At 43.8% G+C, this 22,268-nt stretch overlaps 1 protein-coding gene and 1 long non-coding RNA gene across 10 annotated transcripts in view; one reads left to right on the top strand and one right to left on the bottom strand.

Moving 5' to 3' along the window:
- LOC107393501 (citron Rho-interacting kinase) overlaps positions 1-22,225 on the top strand; it is an 88,131-nt gene extending 65,906 nt beyond the window's left edge. For 4 of the 9 annotated variants that reach the window (XM_070546360.1, XM_070546359.1, XM_070546363.1 and 1 more), the window contains 19 exons: positions 632-790; positions 956-979; positions 7,301-7,465; positions 7,659-7,839; positions 8,456-8,544; positions 8,623-8,727; positions 8,822-8,991; positions 9,237-9,281; positions 12,268-12,348; positions 12,462-12,597; positions 17,361-17,500; positions 17,584-17,676; positions 17,818-17,926; positions 18,026-18,154; positions 18,265-18,345; positions 18,427-18,505; positions 18,671-18,844; positions 20,068-20,356; positions 21,273-22,225. In XM_070546360.1, the coding sequence (XP_070402461.1) occupies positions 632-790; positions 956-979; positions 7,301-7,465; positions 7,659-7,839; positions 8,456-8,544; positions 8,623-8,727; positions 8,822-8,991; positions 9,237-9,281; positions 12,268-12,348; positions 12,462-12,597; positions 17,361-17,500; positions 17,584-17,676; positions 17,818-17,926; positions 18,026-18,154; positions 18,265-18,345; positions 18,427-18,505; positions 18,671-18,844; positions 20,068-20,356; positions 21,273-21,296 (2,273 nt within the window). In that variant the 3' untranslated portion in view covers positions 21,297-22,225. The remainder of the gene's footprint in view (positions 1-631; positions 791-955; positions 980-7,300; positions 7,466-7,658; positions 7,840-8,455; positions 8,545-8,622; positions 8,728-8,821; positions 8,992-9,236; positions 9,282-12,267; positions 12,349-12,461; positions 12,598-17,360; positions 17,501-17,583; positions 17,677-17,817; positions 17,927-18,025; positions 18,155-18,264; positions 18,346-18,426; positions 18,506-18,670; positions 18,845-20,067; positions 20,357-21,272) is intronic. The other 5 variants (XM_070546364.1, XM_070546362.1, XM_070546367.1 and 2 more) reach the window with 3 other exon arrangements.
- Positions 4,173-6,255, bottom strand: LOC139063706 (uncharacterized). The gene is made up of 4 exons (XR_011517076.1): positions 6,150-6,255; positions 5,516-5,611; positions 5,336-5,425; positions 4,173-4,897 (listed from the first exon to the last, which is right to left on the bottom strand). It is a non-coding gene; the product is annotated as an uncharacterized lncRNA (long non-coding RNA).
- Positions 22,226-22,268: the final 43 nt, after the last annotated feature.

The raw sequence follows: 22,268 nt of genomic DNA, 5'->3' as shown, positions 1-22,268 counted from the left end.
TTTATTTCAAATTCATTGATTTAAGCGCAGATTCAGTGGCGTGTCCAGATCTTTTAAAATGGGGTGGCCCAGGTGAGGCACAACTTTGAGCATGGGTGGCACCAATGGTTATGCTTTTTTTGTTTTACCCCCAAGCCTTTGTGGACAATGAAAAGCTTATTTAAAGGTAAATTAGTGTGGTGGCACCTGGGGTGGCCAATCAGATTCCAAGGGTGGCATGTGCTACCCCAGGCCACTCCCTGAACACGCCCCTGTACAGATTATTCAAACATTTGATGTAAACATCTTGTTCATTCATCACAGATTATTTAACTTATAACTGTAACATCATGGAGTCGTCACTCGTTCGGAGTGAAGAATGTTGACGTCTGGTTTTCACACAGAGAGCGTAGGACTTGGGAGGGAATGTTTGTTTGAATGTTTTGTCTTCATGGAATGTCAACATGTGCTGAACAGAACCTTCTGGTTCTGGAAGGCCAAATAGAAAGTGGATTTCTGCTGTAGATAAAAGGTTATTATGCTGATCAATATATAGATGAGAATTTACCCTTTTGGACGTTACACTGTGATGTGAGAACTCTACATACCCATAAGACAGCAATGCAGGTTCATTTAACGATTCCAAACTCAGCTCTCCAGTATAAGGATCACGGCAGCACTACAAACCCACCAGCAGCACGGCAGCAGATCATCATGTCTGCCATGGTGAAGTCTCCTGAGCACCAGCAGGGCCCGACCAGCCTGGCACCATCCAACTCTGGACGTAGGAAGGATACCCCGACACCTGAAGGTGAGTGGAACAGGACGTCTGCAGCCGTTCCCACCACAGCACACTTAAATAGAAGCTATTTAGCATAAACCTGACTCTGCTGTTCCTTACCAGCACATACACACCCCTGCTGTCTCGCAGAATCACTTATGAAGCTCTTATTACTCTTTTTTACACACCTTTCAGAGAGAAGGAGGGTCACTTTTGAAAGTAAGTTGTCCAAAGCTGTGATTTTTTTTATTTCTGCTCTTTCCGCAACCTTCGCATCTTTGGCAGGCCAGATTTTAAAAGCTCTGCACTTCTTTTCAAACCTCAGGTCCCACAGCACGTGTGTCAGATCAAGACCTTGGTGCAAAGCTTTAGAAAATCTGCAGCATTTTGACCTTAGTTGCTGCTGCCCAGTCTCATTTGCAGAACCTTGCTATGTTATAATCCTGAACTTCTCATCATACAGAAATGCACCATGTGATAAACTCTGCAACATACAAAGCCCTTTGAACTAAAGGTATTATCCAGTAGTGTGTTGCTTACTGGTTAGATGCATTCAAGCCTGGGTGGGCTCCATCCATGTCACTGTAACTCAGTACTCAACTTAAACTACATACGTCTGTAGTAGAGATGTAACCGTAGAATTATATAAATGCTCTCCTCTGCTGTCTGAGTTGGAGTTTGTGTGAGAGGACCAGTGTTGGTAAAGTTACTTTTGAAAAGTTAGTTGTTATAGTTACTATAAGGAGTTCTGTAAAAAAAACAAATTGAGTTAGTTTCTGTGTTACAAAATTGTAACATAACTAATTACCAGGAAAGGTAATTTTTTTCCACAAAAGAATTTGGATCACCTCTTAAAAGAACTTACCACGTTTACCTTAAATTACTACAGTTCAATTCAAAAATACTTTATTAATTCCAGAGGGAAATTGATTGATGTAGTAGCTCAGAATAATAATAATAATCAAGTCGTCAAAGAGTAAGAGTAAATTACAATGCATGTAAAATGCATACAGTACTCAAATATAAGTTACTAAATAGACATGAACATCATAATAAGTCCAATTGTCCTCACATGGGAAGTCCCGCGGTCTGGTTGAGAAGAGTACGGCTGCAGACCCGGAGACCACAGAGCGGATTCAGCTGCAGCAGTGAATCTGCTCCGTGGTCTCCGGGTCTGCAGCCGTCTGTTGTTGGTCATGTCTTCCTCGCTGCTCGCCGGCCACAGTGCACGTGGAGGTAAACGTCCGCTCCTTCAGCTCCGATCAGACGATGGTAGCTTCAACACACCTTGCTGCTGAAAATATAGTAACATACATGTAGTAACATTAGTTGTAAATAAACATTGAAAAAGAACTTTCTGAGTTTCAGTTTACTTTTTTATAGTGAGACCTTCTCTCCACTCTGCTGCCTGTTACCTCACCTTGTTGAATTTTTTATCAGTAATGGAAACTGTGTCGTAATGATGGCAAAAGTCATTGATTTGATTACATGTTACAAAAAACAATTCTGTTAATAATGCCGTTACTTTAATGTCGTTATTCCCATCACTGGAGAACACAAAGTAGCAGGGTGAGGTAAAAATTGGAGTAGGGTGTGGTGGTAAGGTGAGGTAGCAAGGAGCGGGGTTAGGTAAAAGGCTGGAGGGTGAGGGTGGGCAGTAGGGTTCTGTAAAAGCAACAGGGTGAGGTCATAGACCTCAGGGTGAGGTCATAGGCAACAGGGTGAGGTCATAGACATCAGGGTGAGGTTATAGGCAACAGGGTGAGGTCATAGACATCAGGGTGAGGTTATAGGCAACATGGTGAGGTCTTACACATCAGGGTGAGGCCATAGACATCAGGATGAGGTCATAGGCAACAGGGTGAGGCCATAGACATCAGGGTGAGGTTATAGGCAACAGGGTGAGGCCATAGACATCAGGGTGAGGTCTTATACATCAGGGTGAGGTCATAGGCTTTAGGGTGAGGTCTTATACATCAGGGTGAGATCATAGGCAACAGGGTGAGGTCATAGGCAACAGGGTGAGGTCATAGACATCAGGGTGAGGTCATAGGCAACAGGGTGAGGTCATAGACATCAGGGTGAGGTCATAGGCAACAGGGTGAGGTCATAGACATCAGGGTGAGGTCATAGGCAACAGGGTGAGGTCATAAGCAACAGGGTGGTGTAAAAGTGTTATTATAAAAAGGAAATTGAAACTGAAAAGGTTCTCAATTAATGTTTATCTACAGTTACCACTACTGACCCCAACACGTTGTTGGGACATCCCTTTATTTGTTAAAGGAATGGGTTTTTTAATTCAAACTAACGCAAAGATATTATGTTTATTAGGTGATGAGGTCCTAATTTTATTTTAGGGTAATAAAGGCATATTAATGAAAGTGGGGTTATCCAAACATGCATTCAGTACAAATTTAAGTGCAATAAATTGTAAATGGCCTAAATTTGATATAGCACATTCTAGGGTTCTACAACCCCCCAAAGCACTTTACCCCCACACACAAATATGATTCAGTCAGCTGTATTATTATAACCACTGGTTTATAATTATGGGATTCGTCCCAGGTTTGCTTTTTATGTTTGACCTTCGTTTTATCAGGATAACTCTCGGTTGGATTTAAAGGAGACATAACATGCTTTTAAGTTATTCCTTTTTACATCTAAATCCTTCAGTTGGGGGTCTAAATACAGTGGAACTGCAGTTCTTTGGTCTGATTTCCTCATTATTGTTGCTCTACAGACCCTCATCTACCCCTGTTCTGAGGAGAGTCTTGAGAACGAGCCGTTTTGGGGTACTGTCTCTTTAAACTGGAGGAGGAGCTGTAAACTCCGCCCCTCCTCCATAGTGCAGACCTGTACTCTCCTCCCCCAGTCGGACTTTGTAGTTCTATAGAGAAATCATTATTTAGCATAGCAGATTTAGCATAGCATATTAGCATTTTTAAAACATGTGGGGAGAGTAGTTCATCAAGCTGTTTCAAGGCTGCTAACTCTCTCATGCATTTGTCTGTAGTCACTCACACACACCCGTCACGGCCGACGGAGGGACAAGCGAGCAGGCGCGCGCGCACACACACACACACACACAAGGAATGCTGCTTGCTTATTTCTATAAAAAATGTTTTAAAAAATGATACAGCTCATTAAAACACCATTAAAACAATATATTTTATTAAGATCTCTATCTATATATATATATATATATATATACATACATAGAATTTTATAAGTAGTCTTATTTTATATTGGGTGTCTTAATGGCTGAAAATGGATAAAAAGCAGTTACATTTTAATTTAAAGATTTGAGATTCGAGTCAAAAATAAAGAACATTCCTCCAAATGTTCTTTAATGTGATCATTATAATTCTAATGCTTACAACTTTGTTTTTATTGTCTGCAATGCGTTGCCTATATCTTTATTAAATGTGTTTAGCTGTAAAGTGGTAATTCTCTCTAATGTGTACAGAGAGGTGGACATCAGTGCTGCAGTGAAATTCCCAAGATCAGTCTGCTTTGCTAACAAATATAGTTAAATCTTACCTGCATTCTAAATAAATACCGTTAGGTGAAAACATCAGTAGGCATTGACTTATTGATACAATCCCTAACAGCCAGAATGGAAGAAGAGCATGCTGGGTCATCCTGGATCTGAGCCTGTTCTGTGTATTTACCTACAGGATGCAATAAATGTCTACAAGGCTGAGTTTGGACCATTACATCTAAAAGAAAACATACAATCAGTGATTTTTTTATTGTTTACATTAATATACAAATTTTCTAAGTATTAACCTCACAGCAAATAAGTAGAACTATATAATAAACTGGCTTTAGTAGTTAAACAGGCGTTGTGCACACAGGTGCTTTGTGTCCCGGTGCTGGTGGTGTCTAGGTCTCAGAGTTCCTGTCCTCCTGCCGTCTTCTGTTGTCCTCAGGATACGGATTGATGTTTCCTGATGATGAGGGAGGGGCAGTATGTGGGCTTCAAACTGGTCCTGGATAACAGTGGGAGACCTCCGTTGTCTGAATACTGAGGCCAGAGAGTTGGTGAGATGCAGATCTTCTCTACCTCATCTAGAAACGGAGTTGGTTCAGGGAAAACTTTTCCAAAGACCAGTTCCATGATGTCATCGCCATATTCTGCAATGATAGACGATAACTTTAATGACATATTTTGTTTACAAGCAGCTTTAGGAAAGTTGTTTCTTTAGCTTTCATGTTTATAGTCACGTTTGTGTTGCTGCAGTGACTTCATATTCTTACAAATGTAATAAAATAGTGACACTAAAATTATACAAATGATTCCTTATGAAAGGAAGCTCATTAGAGAGCAGTGCAGACAGACTTACTACATGCTGCAGCTGTTTTTGTAGGCCAGCTGCTGCTGAATTTGGGGAAAGTTATTCTGCACACATCCAGATCAGATGGTCGATTACAGAAAATAATGTAATTCAATAATTTCTAAACAGACTAAACAAGTAAAACATCAAATAAATCACTCTGCTGTCATCAGACGGAGGGATTCAGGGGGTGAGGTGTTCTTAATGATGAGGGTGGCTGAGGTGTGTCAATACTCACTTTGGTCTGGTCCAGCTACCATCTCTTTACTGGTGGGTCTCCTTCCTCCGTAGGTGACGTGAAACGCCAACATCTGAACGTTCTGTGTTCCTTAGAGGAGAAGAAAAGTAACATTTGCAAGCTGGCTAAATTATTTTTTACTAGCATCTCAAGGACTTGGAGAAGCAGATCTTCACTTACCTAAACATCAGACCAGTTTGTCCCTGCTGACCTCATCAGGGCGTTAGGCTGACAGCCTGTCAGTGAAACACGGCTCCAGACTTCTGGATGTTGACTCTAAAAAGCAAAGGAGCATTTTTACTTTTGTTTTAATTATTTTACAGCCGATTTTATCAGCTTTCCGACGCTCACGCTCATACAGACAGTGAGCTTCGCTGCGTCTGACTGATGCAGAGTTCGTTTTTATATCTGCAGTGAGACAAAAAAACTAACCTCACTTCACTCAGAGATCGTTCTTTAAAACTCTATTAAATCCACTGTGTTGACGCACTTTAATGACTTTGTCACGCTGCATTTTAGCTGATATGGGACTTTATTTACTGGATGCTAAGATTACATCACTCTCACGTAGAATAACACACAGACTCTCTGCTGCTACAATCAGTGGGAGGTTATCATCTGGTGTAAAAGAAGGCGTTGATCAGAAATCACGTTTTATTCCACGAAAATCAGCCAAATCCACATTAATCTGGGTGCTAACTTTACTAGCATACTGTGCTAGCGATAGCAAGCCGGATGCTAACGCTTTAGTGCTGCTAATGCCCGTAAATCTAAAGTAAAGTTTGTCGACATTTTAGAGTGATATGAAGCTTACCGCTCTGCTGCTGTGTCCCGGTGCTGTCACATTCAGATGGAAATGACTCCTTTTAGATAGATGAAGCCCTCAGTACTTACTAGCCTGGAGACAGAACGAACGAACCGCACGCGCGCACGCACGCACGCACACACACACACACAAACACAAACACACTACTTTTTCTTCTGTGTTTTTTTTTAGCAGTAGTGTCATCAGCTCCTGGGTTTAAATACTGCCACACCACCCTTCCTTAAAACGAGGAACAGTTTTGAGCTGTGTGTGGCTAAAATAACCAGACATTCTGCATTTTTCCAATAGGACTACAAAAAATCTTAGCGAGAAGAAAAAATGGCGGATTGGCTCTGTGTTTAGCCGAGGGCCATTACCATATTTGGTAGTTATCCTGACGAAATAAATTACCGATGTAATAGATAATGTGAAAAACTGAACGGGTGGACAAATATGCCCAAAACTTAATTATTAAATATCTAAATAGCAACTCCAGTGAATAATATAAGCCTTTTTGCTCACTTAGACAAAATGTGAAACACACTGTGTTAATGGATAAAAAAGTGGGTTTTTCATGTTATGTCTCCTTTAAACTTTTGGAATTTGAGGGAACAGCTGGAACCGTTTGCTTCATTCCTTAAACCATTTCTGAACCATGTTTGCGTCATGGACAGGTGTATTTTGTTGCCCTTGAGGAGGTGGTGATTAGGATGTTACTGTGGTCAAATCTGCACGATTACCCAACAATATAAAACAAATCATTTTAAGCTGAACGAAGGACTGTGCGACACATTTTTGTGCATTTAGCTTATTATCTGCAACTTTTTTAGCAAATGCAAACCTCTGTACAACTACAAAAATGTCTTTGTTACATCTACTTAATTAAATTGTTCTTGACTTGCAGCATCACTCATTCATATCTTGTGGCATTAATAATAATCTGCAGCAAAACTACCAATCAGATTTCCTTCCAACTGGATAATACCTTTAATGCAGCAGTGGGCCAGCACAAGTAAAGAGATTGATGAAATCAGTATTTTATTTTTCCACACATGCATTTTGCTCAACGCCTCCCAGTTCCTTCTTGTAGCATGATGCCCTGGGTGAGGCTGACCGAGTGCTGCCGTCCTCACCCTAACCCTAACCCTGTCTCCATTTAGAGTACAGCCGCCGTCTGAAGGACAGCCAGAGGGACAGAGACAGAGAGAGGGTGCTGCACCACAACACCTCTCACCGCTTCACAGTGGGTCTCAACATGAGAGCTGCCAAGTGCACCGTGTGTCTGGACACGGTTCACTTTGGTCGTCAAGCAGCAACCTGCCTCGGTGAGTCACAGAGCTGCAGACCCAACCCAGACGGTGAACCATCATCTGACACCTGAGCAGATTCCTGGACGTCTGATCTCTCCTGACCAGACAAAACCAAACTTTTTTTCATGAAGTGGAGTTTTCCTGCTGCTTGAACTGAACACTAACAGTTTGAACTGTTTCTTTCTCTGCTCTTGACTTGTCTCCTCAGAGTGCCACGCTCTGTGCCACCCAAAGTGCTCGGCCTACCTTCCAGCCACATGCGGCATGTCCAGCGACTGCTCCCTGCATCTGTCTGAGGGATTGTGTCGAGACAAAGGCAGCTCTCCAGGCCAACAGCTCAGAGAGGCCGGAGGACACATGCACCTTGAGGGTTGGATGAAACAGCCCAGGTTAGCTGTAAACACACTAACTAACTCTCATCATGCATGCTAACTACCCACAACATGACAGCATGGTGTTCCAGGCCGATATTGACGGTTTTTAATATGTCGTTATCGGCCGACACTCGTCCTAAGTAAAGCTGGTTTAAAGTCAGGCACATCCTCAGGCATCCCAGTGCTGTTGCGGAATTTAATTTAAAGGAATTTTTACGTTCACTAATAACATGCATAATAAATACTTTGGTGTCTGACTTTAACACTGAGCAGTGCACAAAGAAAAGATTCAGCAGTTGGTTAAATTCAGAGTCCAAAGACTGAGTCAGCTTCAGAACTTTTGTGCATCAGCTGATGTTATCAGTGACATTTTAGCATGAAAATAAGGTGGAACGTGTTTAGATATCACACATGAATACTGGCCAGTAAAAACTGGCAGTACATATCGGCCATCGGCTGACCATGTGTCCTACATGTCGGCAACAGAGAAACCAAAATCGGTCAACCTCTAATTCAGACTCTACACGGATGTTTGCTGTTGCTGCCCATCTGATGGCGACCGCATTTGCAACTAAAACCATTCAAACCATTAAAAAAGGGACTGTAATGTAATTGTCTTGTTTGCTGGCAGGAATGGAAAACGAGGCCAGGGCTGGGAGAGAAAATACGTTGTCTTGGATGGATTCAAAGTGTCAGTCTATGAGATAGAGCCCAGAGAAGGTGCCACTTAAAGTTGCTCCAAGATCCACCAGCGGTGTCTGATCTCCACCAACGCTCCTCTGTGGTTTCTGTTCTTAGACTCGGTCAAGCCGCTGGAGGAGTTTGACCTGTGTCTGTCTGATGGAGAGGTGGTGGTTCATGGAGCAGTGGGAGCATCGGAGCTTCCAAACACAGCTAAGTCCGGTGGGCTCAAAGGGTTTTGGCGTCCAGATGTTGGCAGAAAGGGTGAAACTACATGACGGTGAGATGATTTGTGAGGTTTTGGTTTTTTTGCCAGATGTTCCCTACGTGTTGAAGCTGGAGTCCCGCTGTCACACCCCCTGCTGGCCTGGTCAGTTCATCTACTTCATGGCCCCCAGTTTTCCAGACAAGCAGCGCTGGGTGGGTGTGATGGAGTCCGTGGTGACCGGGGGGCGAGCCTCACGGGAGAAGGCAGAGGCAGACGCAGTGAGTATTTCTGTAATGGACACCTGGGAAGCGGGCCTCCTGCTGACATGAACCATAACACCGATTCTGAGCCTTTAGCTGTCTCTGTCAGCGTTAGAAAGTTCACCTGAATGAGTCGATAACTGTCTCCTGTTTTCTCTTCCTCTCTCCCATCTCCATTTGTTGCTTTTTCATCTGTCTGGTGTTCGGGCTTGTTTTGTTCATTGGCTTTATTCTGCTGGTACAATTGGGTTTCTTTAATGAAGGCTGCTGTGCCCAAAAGACAAAGGGTTCTGTCTCCCCTGGTCCAGGTAAAGACCTACCTAGATGCAGAGATGAGCTCATGCACACACTGATTGTTCCTGATGCACTCGTTAATGCATGAGTCTGTTGTGTAGCTCACTCCTTCCTCCTCACCTGCTGCAGCTCCTCCCCCTCACTCCTTCCTCCTCGTCTCCATACTACACAAAGTTGGATGTTTGCTGACGTATTTCTTTCAATTTTTAGTAACTATAATTTAAAGGGGATATATCATGAAAAACTCACCTTTTGGATCTTTTTGAGCCGCCGTGCAGACCTCTGCTACCTCTAGAGACACACCAAACATGGGGGAGAAAAATGTTCATCCATTTTCTGCGAGTTGCTGGCTTGAGGAATTATGTGTCTAAAACACGCCCAAAAGTCCCGTTTGTGATGTCACAATAGGGAAAATTAGCATCAGCTTCAATTCAAGCCCCTCGTAGATATCGGAACTTGTTAGCCTATTGGCCCTTTGCACCTCTGTCTCCTGAACAGTGTTTACAGATGTTAGCTAGCTGATACCGACCCTTACATTTTCCCTGCTGATGTGTTCACCTTTTTCATGTTGTTGCCTTTGCCAAAATTCACCCAGCATCATTTATTAACAGTGTTTCACTTTACCCTGTAGCTGGTATACCTAAAAAAATCCAGATCCCTACCAGGGTTAGTTGCTGGTTGGGTCACCAGGACCAGCTGCTACTGTCATAGGGGGGGGGCAAGATAACTCATAATGACAAATCTCATCATGCTAATTAAATGTAATCTTAACACATTCAATCCTACGTTGGCACAAAACTGTTAGTCTCCTGAATTTGTAAAAAACATCTGCCACTGTAGAATATAAGATTATCAATTTTAAATAAATAATATAAATGCATTTCAGGTCCATCACAGTTAATTCAATTCAAGTTAATTTATATAGCGCCAAATCACGACAAGAGTCGTCTCAAGGCACTTCACTCAGTAAACATTCCAATACAGGTCAGTTCATTAAGCCAATCAGTAAAAAGTGTCCTATATACGGAACCCAGAAAATTGCATCGAGTCACTGACTAGTGTCAGAGTCTTTACAGAAATCCTCATACTAAGCAAGCATTTAGCGACAGTGGAGAGGAAAACTCCCTTTTAACAGGAAGAAACCTCCAGAGAATCCTGGATCAGTATAAGCAGCCATCCTCCACGACTCACTGGGGATCGAGAAGACAGAGCAGGCGCATGCATACACCAACACCACCCACCGATACACACACACATCCACACATACATCCGCACACACAACATACACCTAGTAATGTTTCTATGGTTACATTCAATGTCAAAGAAAGTAAAATGTTATTATCAGGAGAGGGAGAATGTTTAGTTAGTCCCTGTCAGCTCATGATATACACAAATGTTAATCTTACCCATTAAAAAGTGTTGCAGTCATTTTGATTGACAGCTACTGTCCATCGCCGTCTTCTGTCTCCTAGCAAAACTGTACAGCGAAGTGTTGCTGCTTATCTAAAAGCAATACGAGGCTACTAGCTTGTTTTGGACCAGCTTTACATGAGTTCTAGTGCACACGAATAGTTCATATGGTGTCCGTCAAGGTGGAGGTGGTGTTCTCATGAGCATGACATCACATGCAAAGGGTCAAAAGCAGCCTGAGCGGGGGATGGGTGGGCGTGGCCAGCTAAGAGCCCTGAAACGGCTCATTCTGGAAGGTACTGAAAATGTTAAGAACAGAGCCGGTGAGACAGATTTATGTTTGATGGATTCAATGCAAAAGCTTCGTGAGCATGCTGTCTATAAACAACAGATCTATCACAACTTAAACAAGTCTTAATATGCCTCCTCTGAAACGACTTGTTAAGGTGTCGGGTTAAATCTGGGTCCAGGGGATCAGGGGCCAGGATGCAGGTTTACCCTGATGCTCCTCTACACACCCTTCAGACTGGAGCACACATTAGTACTCTGATACTGCTGAGACAAAGGAGCGAACATAAGGTTATGTGATTCTTTGTTTGGCAATAAAGAGAAAATGATGATAAAATCAAGATTCATCTTAAATCACATGGTATTGTTTTCAGATGTATTTCAGGTCAAAGGTCAGACAGACAGGAGATGGTCCATGTCTGTTGTAAATGACGTGTTGGTTGGCATCTTCAGCATGGACAAACTCAGGAATCATAACACCTTCATCTCACCATCACGTTACACCATCGGTAATGAAAGACATAAATGTGTCTCCAGAATCATGGAGGAACATTTTCCTACCTGAGAAGCCTCTTGATTGTTTATTTTACTTACCTTTCGGGCTGTGGATTCATAGGATCTGAACTTTTTGAAGACGACTTTCTGGTTTCAGTCTAACGTTTTTGCCATCTGAAAACTAAAACATAAGAGGAAGTCAAAAGGGTTCACGGATGGAAGATTTTAATATTTTAGGCTGACGTATAAAAGTTTCAGTAGCTTTCCCAGCTGTGGCGAAGACATTTCAGGTGTTGGTGCATAAAAGCCTTTTCATGGCTTGTGGTGTGACAGCAGCAGGCTGGACTGGAGCCTCAGCCAGCAGCAAAACTCCGTCTGTTATCTTTATCTCTGGTTTTCTCTTCAGAAACTGCTGAATAAAACTCGAATGTGAACACTTTACAAACGTCTCCCCTGGATGTTAGTTTAGATATGATATATATAACCATTGTTGTCAAATAGAAAAAGTGAGTTAAATTCATTTAATTTTGATGTGTTTTTATTTGTTTTGTTAAAAGAATCCATGAGGAGCATCCTAACAATAAAAATCAAGTTTCTATTTGGGTTCTCAGGAAAATCTTGTCATCCTGTAAGTTAAAAACTGTATTTTATGTGTTTATCAGACCAGAACAGAAACATGAGGACGACCTCTGACCCCGTGGACCTGCTCCCCCACCCCCCACCCCACCCTGTCCTGGTCCTCTGCTGTCTCCACCTGAGGTCTCCATGGATCTCCCGCTGATCTCTCATCTCTGTCTGCTTTTTCAGAAGTTGCTTGGAAATTCTCTGCTGAAACTGGAAGGAGATGACAGGCTGGACATTAACTGTACCCTTCCTCTCACTGATCAGGTACCACCCAGGATAAAATGGAACCTCAGTAGCAGGTTTTTCTGAGGAGGGAAGAGCTCAAAGCTTCACCTGAATAACTCACTTTAGTTTAATCTCTGTGTGTTTTGTGTCAGATTGTTCTGGTGGGATCTGAAGAGGGCCTGTATGCACTGAACGTCATCAAGAACTCGCTGACTCACATCCCTGGTCTAGGCTCGGTTTTTCAGATCCAAATCATCAAAGAGCAGGAAAAACTGCTAATGATTGTTGGTAGGGTGCCCAGACCTGTCGTTGTCTGTCAGAGGGGACATGTTCAGGGATCTGCTCAGGGCTGAACAGGCTACATGCTCTTGCTAACATTACAGGTTACAAACAATTAACTAATCAATGTGACTTTTTTACAACACCAGTGAAATATGTTTGGTCCAGTGTAGCAGGACTAGTAGTCAGCACGGAGGTGGAGCGATGATGGTTTGGGCTTGCTCTCCAACCACAAGAATGTCTGGTACCACTTTACATTAAGGCTCCTCTCACAGATGATTCATAGTTTATAGATATGTTATTAGGGGGCGACAGCGGCTCAGGGGCAAGGAGCTCACCCTATAGCCGGTGTTGCAGGTCCAAACCCAGACTTCCTCAGTCATGTCAGTTGCGTGTCCTTGGGCAAGTCACTTAACCCACAGTGCCTGCTGGTGGTGGTTGGAGGGACCGGTGGTGTCTGTGCATGGCAGCCTCGCCTCTCTCAGCGTGCCCCAGGATAGCTGCAGCTCATCACCATCAGTGTGTGAATGAGTCACTGTAGAGTAAAGAGCTTTGGAGTCCTCTGACTCCAAAATGCACTATACTATACAAGTACAGGTGATTTACTAATCAATCTGTTACTTTATAAATCATTCAAATGTATTTATTATGCATTAAAGCAGAAATCTGTTTGAACATGTTGTAGGGATCAAAGGAACGGCGCTAGGCTGGTTTAAATCCTACCTGTCTGACAGATTTCATTTTGTAAATGTACATGACAAATCTTCTTCATACTCCAGGGTTGCTTGTGGAGTACCACAGGGTTCAGTGCTTGGACCAATTCTTTTTACTATATATATGCTCCCAATTGGTAAAACCATTAGACAGCCTGGGATTAACTTCCACTGTTATGCTGATGATACTCATATCTATCCATTAACCCTGATGAACCTAATCAGTTAGGTAGATTACAGGCTTGTCTTGTGGACATAAAAAATTAGATGACTCTAAACTTTCTGCCTTTAAATCAAGACAAGACTGAAGTTCTCATCTTTGGACCCGAAATCCAGAAAAGGAAATTGCTTAGTCAATCACCTGACCAGAACAGCATTAAATTAGCCCCCGAGAACAAAGTAAGGAACCTTGGCGTTGTCTTTGACCAGGACATGTCATTCAAATCCCACATTAAACAGGTTTGTAGGATTTCCTTTTTCCACCTTCGGAATATTGCTAAGATTAGAAGCATCCTTTCCAGGAGTGATGCTGAAAAACTATTTCATGCATTTATTACATCAAGACTGAATTACTGTAATTCATTACTCTCAGGAAGTCCACAGAATGTAGTTAAAAGTCTTCAGCTTGTCCAAAATGCTGCAGCTAGAGTTCTGATGAGAATTAAAAAGAGAGATCATATCTCTCCTGTCTTAGCTTCCCTACATTGGCTACCTGTTAAATTCAGAATAGATTTTAAGATCCTTCTTCTCACATATAAAGCTCTTAATAATCAAGCTCCATCATACATCAGTGATCTGATTGTTCCATACGTTCCTAACCGAGTACTTTGCTCTCAGACTGCAGAGCGAAGTGCCACAATAGGAGTCACAAGAGCTCTGACTCACAAGAGCTCTGACTCACAAGAGCTCAGAGACAAATAAGTATTCAAATTAGATGCAGAGCACAACTTTATCATGTTTTGCTTGTGCATGTTTCAGCATTCCCCTGGTTTATGATTACTTCTAAATGTCAGGCGGTAGTGATCACGTCCCGTTCCTTCATCGATCATACACTCACACTAAGACCCACATAAGCTCTTTTCTCACCTACAACCGCTCCGTAATTGATGATTTCTCATCTGTACCCAAGGTCCTTGTATCCTCACACACCTTTGAATCCTTAGAGCGCTGCGTGGACCCCAGCTGCTGCTGAACAGCTGCCAGCTGGCTAGTGCTCCTGGCCCCAATCGTGTCGGTCAGCCACGAGTAACTTGACTGTCTGTGATCACTCCATGCTCTGAATCCATGTTTGGGTTTGCCAACATGCTACAAACATTACCTGTGGTCACACGATTCCTCCTCTCAGGATCTTGGTCATAGTATTTACCAGAAACACTGTTAGTACATTTCCTTCATGATTTAGATCATGAACACGGCTGATTTGTTTAATTTAGTGATGAAACTCTCCTGTAGACACTAATGAAGGCTGAGGAGACAGTTCAGCTGTTTAGATTAAGGTGTTAAAAGACAAACTCACAAGAGCAGAGTTTCAGTTTTACGATAGTTAAAACGGACTCTAGGGGGTGCTAAAAGCAAGTTAAACTACTACTACAGGCAAGGCAAGGCAGCTTTATTTACAGAGCCCATTTCAAACACAGAGGCATTTCAATGTGCTTTAGAATTATCAGGACGTGATATGAAAACAACATAAAAACACAAATTAAAATACACACAAATAGAATTACAGTTTAGAGCTAAAGGAGAAGACACAGTTACAGCGCAGATTACAGTGGAGACTACGCACGATAAGAAACAATTCATTTAAAGGCTGATGAATACATTAGGGTTTTAGTTTAGTTGTAAACAACACTACGGTTGGGGCAGATATGAGGTCAAGGGGAAGCTGATTCCATATGTGAGCAGCATAATAACTAAATGCATCTCCACCTTGTTTTGTTCTGACCCGAGGTTCTACCAGCTGATTGCTTCCAAGGATCCCTATTGGGTTTATATACAGGAATGAGATCAGACATGTATTTTGGTCCCATGCCATTGAGGGATTTATAAACTAGTAGGAGCACTTTGAAATCCATTCTGTAGTTTACTGGTAACCAGTGCAGGGATCTAAGAACAGGAGTGATGTGCTCCATTCTCTTGGTTCTTGTTAAGACTCCAGCAGCAGACTTCTGAACAAGCTGCAGTTGCTTCACAGCTTTTTTGGGAAGACCAGTTAGGAGACCATTGCAATAGTCCAGCCGACTAGAAATAAAAGCATGAATACGTTTCTCCAAGTCTGGTCTGGACATGAGACCTCTCTTGATATTTGATGAAGGTGATAAAACGCTGACTTAGTTATAGCCTTAATATGTCCAGACAAGTTCAGGTCGGAGTCAATGATAACACCAAGATTTCTAATCTAGTCTTTATTCTCCTGAAGTCCAGTTGAGCAATAACATCCATTCTACCCCTCTTGTTGCCAAAGACAATACCTTCAGTCTTGTCTTTGTTTAGCTGAAGGAAGTTTGACTACTACTAAACTACTACTTACTTTTCCACCAGCATGTCACTAACTCTACATCTATATAGGATCCTCCTCAAACATGTGCACACGCTCTGTGACTGACAGCTGTACAGAAGTTGATGTCAAACACTATTGGCTAATGCTGAACGCAGCTCAGTTCAAATTATATGGGGCGCTATGGAATGGGGAGAAGCATAGTAAAAAATGAACTTATTTCCTCCATCAAATCAGAGCAGGACTATCACTTTTACAGATTTCTACAAAGAATCCTACAGGATTCCTTTTAAATCTCTTCAGCCATCGTCTGTTGGGGTAGCAGCATCAGAAGCAGGGATCTGAAAAGGCTCAACAGCCTAATAAAAAGGCTGGTTCTGTTCTGGGGACGACTGTGGAACCACTGGAGGAGATCATGCAAAGAAGGATTCTCCAGAGAATCAAGAAAATGATGGACAACCCTGAGCATTCTCTTCACAAGACTGTCCGACAACGGAAGAGTGTCTTCAGTCAGAGGCTTCTTCAGTTTGGCTGCAACACTGACCGCTACTGGAGATCCTTCCTGCCATCAGCCATTGTAATATACAACAACTCTTTGAAGACTTGATTATTATCATTATTCTGAGCTACTTCAGCAATCAATTTCCCTCTGGGACTAATAAAGTAAAGTTTTTTTAATTGAATTGAATATCACATATCTATGAACTATTTATTAGCCATTTAAAGGGGAGCCTTGTTGTAAAGTGAGGCTGGTATGTATCTAATGATGTGCTTTTTACGAGCCTTTGAATCATGGATAGATGCTATCATGTAGCTTTAGTCTTGACTTTAGAAGTGGGGGCATACAACTGGCATTAGGACCGGGGGGGGGTAAGTATACAAAGAATATGTATAAAACTACGGCCTAGAGGCTCTTTTATGCAATGTCAGGAATGCAGAACTGTCAAGTAATAATAGTAATAATGCATTGAACTTATATAGCGCTTTTCTAGACCCCCAAAGACGCTTTTCACACACTCTCACATTCACACACTGCTAGTGATGGTGAGCTACTTGTAGCCACAGCCGCCCTGGGGAGGTCTGACAGAGGCGAGGCTGTCTTTTGGTGCCGTCGGCCCCTCTGACCACCACTAACACAGGCAAGTTGGGTGAAGTGTCTTGCCCAAGGACACAACAGCAGGATACCCCTGGCAGGAGCTGGAATCTAACCCATGACCCTCCGATCATGAGGCAGCCCGCTCTACCACCTGAGCTACTGCTGCCCTAAGTACACAGGTTCAGGAATGGCCAGTCACAGGTTAGCAAGTGTGGAGCCAATAGATGAGCTTATGGAAGGTTAATGGAAAACAGGCTTCAACACGAGCGGTTGTTTTCCGCTTGGTCCTAGTGCTCAACCAGTATCTATTTAATATAGTGTAATATTGGTTTTGGATGGTAAACAGGGCAGGGGACAAAAATGTGTCCATGGCTGTAATGCTGCAGTGGCGTACACGTTTTCACATCCTGTGGCTACATGAAAACACAGATAAATAATGAGTGTGACCATACGCCCGTCTGTGCTGCAGGAGACGAGAGGGCATTGTGTCTGGTGGAGATTAAGAGAGTGAAGCAGTCTCTGGCCCAGTCCCACCTGCCCAGCCAGACTGACCTGTCTCCGTACATCTTTGAGACGGTGAAAGGCTGCCATCTGTTTGCTGCTGGGCGGGTAGGTGAAACCTTACGCTGCAGGATCGTTGTGTTGGTGGAAAATACCTTCTTACAGTAGCTAACATGCTAGTTTTCTCGTAGGTGGACAACGGGCCTTGCATTTGTGCTGCAATGCCAAACAAAATAACCATTCTGCGTTACAATGACAACCTTAACAAGTACTGCATCCGTAAGGTGAGTCAGCTGATGAGAAATTCTAGGTTAGACATAAAGTTGGACACGTTTGTCTGGCACCAGGGTGTGAGCCGTCTTCATCCGCTGCCTCCACCAACCAAGCTTGTGTTCCTCCCACCTCCTAACTCTTCTATCTCATAGGAGATCGAGACTCTGGAGCCATGCAGCTGCATCCACCTGACCAGCTACAGCATCATCATTGGCACCAACAAGTTCTACGAGGTTGAGATGAAGCAGTATGTTCTGGAGGGTGAGTGGGTGGTGTTATTGAACCTCGGGTGAAGGTCGGATGGACGCTTTAACAGGGTGGAACACAAGTCGAACCGCTGTTCTGCCTCCTCTTCTGCAGAGTTCTTGGACAAGAACGACGTGTCTCTGGCCTCAGCCGTGTTTGCAGCCTCCTCTCACAGCTTCCCCATCGCCATCATGCAGGTGGCCAGCAGCATGCAGAAGGAGGAGTACCTTCTATGTTTTCATGGTGAGTTTGGTATTCAGCCAACTGTGAGGCAGGCGCATGTAAAGCCTGTTGACTAGAGCTCCGCCCGTTCGCTGGCTGAACGGCTGTAAAGAGAATGTTTCTGCCCACAGAGTTTGGGGTGTTTGTGGACTCGTATGGACGGAGAAGCAGAACTGATGAGATCAAGTGGAGCTGTCTGCCTCTGTCCTTCGGTCGGTGTCCTATTCAGCTCTTCATTCAGCTGATGTGGTCTTAGAGTGGGTCGGATCACTTTGTTCTTGTGTGTGTTGCAGCCTACAGAGAGCCGTACCTGTTTGTTACCTACTTTAACTCCCTGGATGTCATTGAAATTCCAGGACACACTGCAGCCAGGTGAGACACACCTCAGCTGTCCTCAGGTATGAGACTGTCTGACTTGGTCAGATGGACACTTGTTCCCCTGAGTACCCACAGCCGTTAAGAGGATTAGATAACAGAAACACACAATGACATCACAGTCACGTTTTCCTGTCATCACTCTTGTGTTTGGGTTTCCAGTCCAACAGTGCTGGCCCACCTGGACATTCCGAACCCTCGTTACCTGGGTCCTGCCATCTCCTCCGGAGCCATTTATCTGGCCTCCTCCTATCAGAACAAACTGCGGGTCATCTGTTGTAAGGGGAGCCTGATCCGGGAGTCTGGAGAGCTGCAGAGGACCGGCTCTAGCCGAGGGTCAGCTGAACCAGTAACTTTTGAGTAAAGCCCAACATTTAAAGATCAGGGGTCTCATTTATCAAACATTGCGTAGAATCCTTATTAAAACCGTACTTAAGCTCATCAAATAAAAAATAAAAAATGTACTTACGCCCAGTAGGTTTGTGATCTATCAAACATGGAGTACGCACAGCTGCAAGCAATCTCCGCTTCATAAATCAGACACTATCTAGAAAGGTTCTCAGCTGCTCTTTAGTCACATCCCGCCCTCATGTGTGAGCCCTGGACTGCCATAATGGTCGATGCAAAGTGACTTGTGGATCTCATGCATATACATAAGCCGGCTGTTGCAGCATTTCCATCACGACCGCAGATCAAGGAAGCGCAATTTCACAAGCAGAAGTTGAGGTACCTGTGGGTGAGGTGGAGAAATGACAGGAAGTGCTTTTGCAAAACAAATAAGAGAAAATCCACAGAGTGGCACAGCGTTGCTGAAGCCGTCCATGTTGTGAATTCTTCAGAGAGATCTGTGGCGGATAAAAAAAAAAAAGATCCAATCAGGATTTAATCCCCAGACTCCCAGATGAAAGTCACGCGCGCTAACCAGTCAGCCAAATGGAGATCTCCCGTGTCCAAGTAGCCAGGGTGCATGATCGAGTCACAGTGACAGGACACACACACTGTCACAGACATCCTGTCTCAATCTGTCCCCCTGCTGATATTCTGCATTCCGTATTCTGCGCTTCAGGCTGTGTGTGTGCGCGCATGTGTGTGTGAGTGTGCCCGTGTGTGTGTGTACGCGTGCGTGTGTATGTATGTATGCGTGCGTGTGTGGGGTCTTGTTCTGTGTGAAAACGAAGCAGTACAAGTGATAATGCTGCAGGATTTCATAATTGTATCTTCTCAGCAGCAGCACTGCAGGTGCTCTCCATGTCCAACATGTGCGTAAGCCAGGTCCTTAGTCAACTTAAAGTTGAGCACATTTTTCCTCCAAGTTTTTTTTTTTTTTTCATAAATCCCAAAGTTTGCAGGGAAAGTCGCTTACGCAGTTTTCCGACCCCGTTTTGTGCGTAAGCAAGCTTGATAAATGAGACCCCTGAGCTCTGAAAACACACAGAACACAAACCATCTGGTAACATTCTAGGATGAAATGCAGGCTTTACTTTTACTGGACACGTTTTTTCTCTTATAGAAGATCAGGTACTGACATGAGCTGTCGCTCTCTGCTGTGCTGTTCACAGTAGCCCCAGTAAGCGCTGCCCCCCCACCTACACAGAGCACATCTCCAAGCGTTTGACCTCAGGACCCAGCAGCCACGACGGTTTGCACCGGGAGCCGAGCACCCCGCACCGTTACCGGGAGGGCCGGACCGAGTTCAGACGAGACAAATCTCCAGCTCGAGCCCTGGACAGAGAGAAGTCCCCCGGCAGGGTGCTGGACAGCCGCAGGGAGAGGTCTCCCGGGAGGTTTGGGGACAGCACTCGACTCCACGCCGGATCTGTCCGAACACAGCTGGCCCCCGTCAACAAGGTGAAAGATGAAAACAACATAGTAAAAAAAAAAATAAAAAAATTGTGTAAAGAGTTCTTTTCACGGTTTTATTTTAGATTTAGTCTCCGAACCTGCACCGGCATGTCTGAGATTAGACAGGAAGTCAGGGGTGTGTTAACGGTCAACTTCGTTGAGAAACCATTTCTGATTATTATTTCTGGTTATTATGAGTCACTCTGAGTTGAACATGGAAATAGTCTCCTACACCTATCTCCTGCATTAGCTTCTGATAGAAAATAAACAGTGAATCTCCAGCTTTAGAAAATCCTGACAGAACTACATCAAACTGGTATTTAACATTCATGGACTCACCCATCTTGACTCACGACGGGGAAGGCTGTTGTTGGTTTAGCGTCCAGGAAACGGCAGAGGACATCTCAGCTAGTCCCGTTAGCATTAGCAACTCCACCACACAGCAGAACTCCTCCAGGCGTGTGTTTTTTGTGGAGATAAAACATCAACATTGCACGTCAGCGGCAGAATCATATTGCTGTTATCTAATCAGAGGTGAGATGTCCAAATATCAGGAAACAAAACTCCAAATTCTGTCTTCTGAAGCTACGTCCACCTCCAGCTGACTTCTTCGTGCTAAAACAGGCACACCGGAGCTTTGTTTCCCCAGAGAATGACTTACAAGGCATTCATTCCAACTAGAGGCCACTGCAAATGTGTTAAAATTATAAGTTAGCCTTTGCTGCATTCTCATAACACATCCGTTCTGTGGAGACTGTTGAGTCATGTGACCATCCAAAGATCTTGACTTGTCCCAGTGCTCCCAGTGAGCAGGAACATTTTTCAACCTATAAGCTTTTTTGGGGGACTGAAACTGAACTAAATCAGTAAGTACAGGTGGACAGGAATGTTTTTGACCTTTGTCCCTGCTGTTGGTTTGCAGGTGTGGGATCAGTCATCAGTGTGAACCAGGGGGTGCTGACTGGAGGCCAAGGAGAACACACACTTGACCCACTCCGAGAGCAAGCACACAACCGCATCACAAGGCTGACGTCAGCCCCATCGCCTGTACATAAGAGCAGCCCGAGCGCCTCCTGGGACAGTCCTCTTCTTCCGACACGTTGTCTCACAGAAGCTACACCGAGGGAGAGTCTACCTTTATAACACACCCATGGTTGTACATAAAGCCGTGAGTTTTTATAGCTGAAGGGAACAGTCGGCTGGTGAAGAAGCCATGTCTATTTTTGTTAAACAGTTTGTAAAGATGCTGCAGAGAGATTCATGATGTTGGGTGGGTGAAGGGTGTCTTCGTCCTTTGCTCAGAGTCAAACCAACTTTTAGTCCCATGAATCAGAAGGGGGGGTGAGGGGGCAACACTTTGCACAGGAGACAGTCTTCTCCTACAGATCGGGTGTCTGGTCCTCCTGACTGAATAGCCTTCAACATAAACCTGCTACGACTGCTTTATTGACAGCTGTTGTCCAGCCATACTTTGTAAAACAACAAGTAAGCAACGTTCTTTTGCTCCAAGTGTTCCTTGTGTTGTTTTTGGCTAAACATCAGAAAAAGACCCGTGCAGCTCTGCCTCTGCAGCCAGGCAGGCTCACCCGCCTCAGCTTGCTCGTAGTCCGCCACAGCTGGATGTGGTGCAGCTGTCCTGTTTCTGTGCAGTGGTATGAAGTCGAGTAACCATCAGGGGTCGTGACCTCGTCACCTCAGTGAGCATGACCTAACTTACTGCTGCTTCTGTTGCTTTTTGACCTCGATTCTCTCTCTTGGTTGTTCTTTTCTGTCATGTACTCACTTAAGTAGACATTGGTGTTAAACAGTAACTTTAAGGTTTTCTTGATTTTCAGAGCTGTAAGAGAACTCGGATTAAACATGATCCAAAGTGTGTGTTTAGTGTTTTCACCTGCAGCGTAAAAAAAAAGAGAAACGG

This window comes from Nothobranchius furzeri, chromosome 17 (assembly GCF_043380555.1).
Source record: "Nothobranchius furzeri strain GRZ-AD chromosome 17, NfurGRZ-RIMD1, whole genome shotgun sequence".
NCBI classification, from domain to species: domain Eukaryota; kingdom Metazoa; phylum Chordata; class Actinopteri; order Cyprinodontiformes; family Nothobranchiidae; genus Nothobranchius; species Nothobranchius furzeri.
Note: the sequence above shows the minus strand (reverse complement) of the source record. Positions and strands in the feature narration are given on the sequence as shown.